The sequence below is a fragment of the Pteropus vampyrus genome, unplaced genomic scaffold (assembly GCF_000151845.1).
Source record: "Pteropus vampyrus isolate Shadow unplaced genomic scaffold, Pvam_2.0 Scaffold598, whole genome shotgun sequence".
NCBI classification, from domain to species: Eukaryota; Metazoa; Chordata; class Mammalia; order Chiroptera; family Pteropodidae; genus Pteropus; species Pteropus vampyrus.
This window is the reverse complement of record NW_011889379.1, coordinates 5,404-10,494: the sequence shown is the minus strand read 5'-3', so window position 1 is coordinate 10,494 and position 5,091 is coordinate 5,404. Positions and strand designations below refer to the sequence as shown.

Genomic DNA, 5,091 nt, shown 5'->3' with positions numbered 1-5,091 from the left:
CTCCCGTGAGATCTGAGGGCTCAGTAAGCAAGGGGAGGGAGTACAGGCTCCTCTGAAGTAGGAGCGTGGATAAAGGCTTTGCCCTAGAAATGAAGCCCCATTTATCATCTGTGGAGCTTGGAGGCTGGGCTTGGAGCCTGGCTGTTTGCTGGGTTCTCAGTAAGTGATTATTAGTATAAGCTGGAACCTGGGCTGGGATCCCGCTTCTACGAACTCATTAAAAAATGTGTGCCAGGTAGGGCTCTCTTGAGTAAACACTTCCTTCCTTTTCTAGGCTCACCAAAAATGAACTCGACGATGAAGTGGCAGAGAGCTTGGCGGAGATGTTGCAAGTCAACCAGACATTGAAACATTTATGGTAACTCGTTTATGGGTTTTAGCGTATTCACAAAGTTGTGTAATCATCACTATTATCTAATTCTCGAACAATTTTGCCTGCTCACTTCTCCTACCATCCCCCACCAACCTGTATGTATTAAGCCGTCATTCCCCATCCTTCCTCTCCCCCAGTCCCTGAAAACCACTAATCTGCTTTTAGTCTCTGTGGATTTGCATATTCTGGGCATTTCATAGAAACGGGATCATACAGAGTGTGGCCTTTGTCTCCGGGTTCTTTCACGAGCAGGTTTTCAAGGTTCATCTACCTCATAGCATGTGTCAGTACTTCATTGCTGTTCATGGATGAATGATATCCCATTGTATGGTTATTCCACGTTTTGTATATCCATTCGTAAGTTGGTGGACATTTGCGTTGCTTCTACTTTTTGACGACTATGAATAATGCTACTGTGAATGGTCATGTGTGTGCTTCTGTATGAACATGTCTTCATTTCTCTGGGGCCGCTGGGTGTATCCTTAGGACCAGAATTACTGGGTCATATGGGGACTCTCTGTTAACTTTCGGAGGAACTGCTAAACTGTTTTCCAGAGTGGCTGCATTCCCACCAGTGATGTGCAGAGGCTCCCGCTTCTCTGCATCCCCATCAACTCTTGTTATTATCTATCCTTTTGAGTCTTGCCATCCTAGTGAGTGTGAGGTAATAGTTCATTGTGGTTTTGATTGACGTTTCTCTGATGGCTAATAACATTGGGCATCTTTTCATGTGCCTGTTGGCCATTTGTATATCTTCTTTGGAGAAATGTCCCCACGTTGTTGCCCATTTTTAAATAGGGTTATTTGCCTTCATATTGATAAGTCATTAGAGTTCTTTATATAATCTGGGTAGCAGACATTTATTAGATATACAATTTGCAAATATTTCTTCTCTATGGGGTGGAGTAGTGACCTTTGAAGCACAAAAGTTTTTAATTTTGATAAAGTCCAATTTATTTTTTCTTTGGATGCTTGTGCTTTAGGTATCTAAGAAATCCTTGCCTAATCTAAAGTCACAAAAGTTTACACCTAAGTTTTCTTTTAAGTGTTATAGTTTTGCTCTTTCTTTTAGGCCTTTGATCCATTCGGAGTTAATTTTTGTGTATCGTATGAGGTATAAGGGTGCAGCCTCACCCTTTTGCTAGTGGATATCCAGCTTATTGTTGAAAAGACTGCCTCTGCCTTTTCAATGGCCCTGACACTTTTGCCAAGAATTAATTGACCACGTATGCATGAGTTTATTGGTTTATTTCTTGACTTTCTAGTCTAGTTCATTGATCCATATGTTTATCCTTACGCCAACAACACACTGTCCTGATTATTGTAACTTTGTAGTAAGTTTTGAAATCAGGAAGTATGAGTCTTCTTAGGTATTGTTCTCAAGATTGGCTATTCTGGGTCCCTTGCATTTCCATGTGAGTTTTAGATTTACTTTATCAATTTTTGTAAAAAAAAAAAAGCCAGACTACACTGCTTTTACATCTTTTTGTTGTTGCTGTTGTTTTCTTTTCTTTCTGGCCTGTAGTTTTTCTTTTATGCCCCTCCCCAGGTGGCAGACCAGCCCCTCCAGGGAGAATTGAGCTAGAATAGGACTAGAGAGTGAGTCTTGGCTGCTGCGTGCATGCACAGGCCACACTGGCCCTGCCAAAGGTAGCCCCAGTGGGCATATGTGCCTGGACACTGCTGCTTTGGGGCTCTCCGCCCACCTGGCCTCTTGCTAACTCTTGGTCAGAGGCGGCTCACCCTGCCCCAAGCAAGGCCATTGGTAGCAGCAGCGAAGAAGTGATTAGAAAACAGCAGAGTTTAACCAAATGCAAAACTCCGTGCCCACTTCCACGTTCTATTTTTGCTTCTTTTGCAAAAATGTCCAGTTTCACCGTTTATGTTTACCAGGAGGTCATCGCCTCTGCCACTGAGCCCAGGTGGCCCGGCCTTTGGGAAATGGGGCTGGGAGCACTGGGTCCCAGTTGTAGCACAGTCACCATAGTCCAATGTGTTTGGGCAGTAATGGTGACAAGACCTTTCCACGGGGCACCATGGCGCAGAATGTGAGAACTGCTTCGTACACATTGTCCCACTGAAGCCTAACACACCCTGGGTAGAGGAGATTCTTTGATGGTTATTCACATTTTACAGATCTGGCAAGCGCAGATCTTTAGCTGAGAAGTGGGGAGTGTAGATATGACGGGAGCTTTTAACCCCTATGCTAGACTGTCTCTTTAAGGGGTTGACCCCTTCACACTTAATTTCTATAATCTCATTGAGCACGATAGCATAGGCCTTCATCTTCCTGGTAGGGTGCCTGCTTGGGTCAGTGCCAGGATTTCTAAGGGTCAAGTTCCATAGTAGCCTTGTTCTACAAATAGCTAGGAGTGAGGGTGAGCCTGTGATCAAGTGTAGACGCAGCACTGCCTCGTGCAGCATTTATTTCCTGGCTGAGCTGGAGGCATGGCTGCCCAGGGGAGCATTTTAGGGGTTGCCCAGGCTTCCCAGCTATGTCTGAAGCCTTCGTTTCATTGGATCACTGCCACCCAACATGATGGATGGGGTGACTCTTAGAGGCCCCGTTATCATTGCTTTTCCACGCAGGACAATTGTTTCTCCTCCCTCCCTCGTGGATGTTGGAGTGGACATCGTCCCATCTCAGATGCCTTTCTTTCCTCCAAAGAGAATGGCCTGTTGGTAGCCACTTAACTTTAGAAACTGCCTTGCCTTTCCCTGACCACCTGGAAGGAGACCCCAGACTGCCTGTTCCCCAGATGTGTTTCTTAGAATTTGATGTTCGGACCGGTGGTCTCCAGACATTTTTGATTGGGCTCCCTTGCAACGAAAAATGTCAAGCACACACACACACACACGTATGTATGTTCACGTATTAAACTATTTCCATACGAATACACAGATATATTATGCTCACTATAAAAATATACAGGAAAATTAAACATTTTAAAGGATGTCCTTTATTCTGGTGGATCGGATCTAGACAATCTGAGCCAGATTAAAAGTCACGTGGACTCCGTTCTCCCCTTGACCCTGTCTGTTTCTTATCCCATCGTCCCCTTACAACTACCTAATGAAGCGGGCAGATTCAGTCCAGCATCATGTATTTGGTACAAAAGATGTGTTCTTCTTCCAGGCTTATCCAGAACCAGATCACAGCCAAGGGCATTGCGCAGCTGGCAGACGCGTTACGGAGGAACACGGGCATCGTGGAGATTTGGTAAGACCCACCTGCCGCATGTAACAGCAACAGCAATTGTTTTACTCAGCACCACTGGTTATGGGCCAGGAACCGTGTAGGGAAATTTCCATCTATTCCTCATCTTTGCAACAATCCTGTAAAGTAGGTGGTATCACCTCCATTTCACAGGTATAGAAACTGAGGCCCAGACCAAGGCCACAGCTGAAAGGAAAAGTTGGAGTTTGCCCTGTCTGCCTGACTCCATAGTCCGTGCTCTGCTCTCCTCCCCAGCCACCTTGTCCTGTCTCCTGTCCTGGAGTCAGACGTAGGGACAAACCGCCCAGGGAAGAGGATTCCCACTGATGAATCACTCTGGGGGACTCATGAGACTGAGATGGATGTGTTGGCCTGGAGTCTGGAGCTCATTCTCCCCCTTTTCTGGGCTTCCCGGGCTTCCGGGCACACTTCCAGGCTGGATTTGAGCTGACTGCCTCTCCTTCTCGACTTCCTGTTTCTGCTCTGAGGACTCGCTTATGCCAGCGGGAGGGAACTGCGTCGTTCGCTTTTCTATGCCATCGAGCCCCATTCCACGTCTGTGTTGCCTCCCACAGACACTTACCCTCCGAGGTGGGGCTGGGCTTGCAGACTATGCGCACGGGTGGGAAGAGGGTCCTCGTCAGTGACAATGGCTTGGGTCGGGTGCTGGGGAAGAGGCAGCCCGCTGGCGGACAGGGCCCTGACCACCAGAGTGCTAAACTAACCAAGCTGAACCAAAACTCTAAGGGCTCTGGAACTTGTTCTTCACCTGGGGCCTGAGACGGCCTTTCAGAGCCTGAGGACGCAGCGGGGGCAGAGTTGGAGGCCCATCAAGGACACGGACACGTGGCCGGAGTTCAGGCCCCCCTGGTGGCTTCCCTGAGGTCGGGGGCGGGGCGGGCAGCCTCACTGAACCCGAACCCTCAGCTCAGGGGTAGTTACTCGTTAACTACTGTCTTACTTCATGGCGGGGAAAATTCCACAGCAAAGAAAACAAATCAATCGAGGTATAGCTTCCTGACCTCGGCCCCTGGAAGAGTGTTTTTTAAACTTTGCTTTGGAACTTGAGTGGATCATACGATCCGTTCGGTGAGTTTCAACCAGCATCATTTAGAAAACGAAACTGAGCAGAATCTCAGCACACACTGTGCATAGCGTATTTCATAATCTTGTCTCCCATGTGAGTGCGCGCGCACAGATGCTGGTTCACGATGTAACAGGTGATTCTTATGTGGGGTCACAGCCTGTTCCAGAGAAGAGAGCACGGCTCCAATAAGACCAGCGGAGGACACTGTGGCATCTGGGAACAGGATTGTAGTTCGCATTCATCTCCAGCTGCCCTCGCACCTGTCAGCCCTTCCCTACGACTAGTCCGACTAGTCCGTTTCTTGCTAGTTCTGTTGTTAGCATTTTTCACACTCCATTATAATAGCTCTCTGTGGAGCTGTCCCCTCTTGACCGTGAGCTCCTTGAGGGTAAGGCCTGGGTCACGGTGACTGCT

At 47.6% G+C, this 5,091-nt stretch overlaps 1 protein-coding gene across 5 annotated transcripts in view; it reads left to right on the top strand.

The window, feature by feature from the left end:
* The window catches only part of NOD1 (nucleotide binding oligomerization domain containing 1), a 27,527-nt gene that overhangs the window by 19,867 nt on the left and 2,569 nt on the right, over positions 1–5,091 (top strand). For all 5 annotated transcript variants that reach the window (XR_002778062.1, XM_023525681.1, XM_011384603.2 and 2 more), the window contains exons 10-11: positions 275–358; positions 3,510–3,593. Coding sequence is in view for 4 of the 5 variants with exons in the window: in XM_023525681.1 (XP_023381449.1) it covers positions 275–358; positions 3,510–3,593 (168 nt within the window). In the remaining variant the exon portion in view is untranslated. Of the gene's footprint in view, positions 1–274; positions 359–3,509; positions 3,594–5,091 lie in introns of those variants that run through there.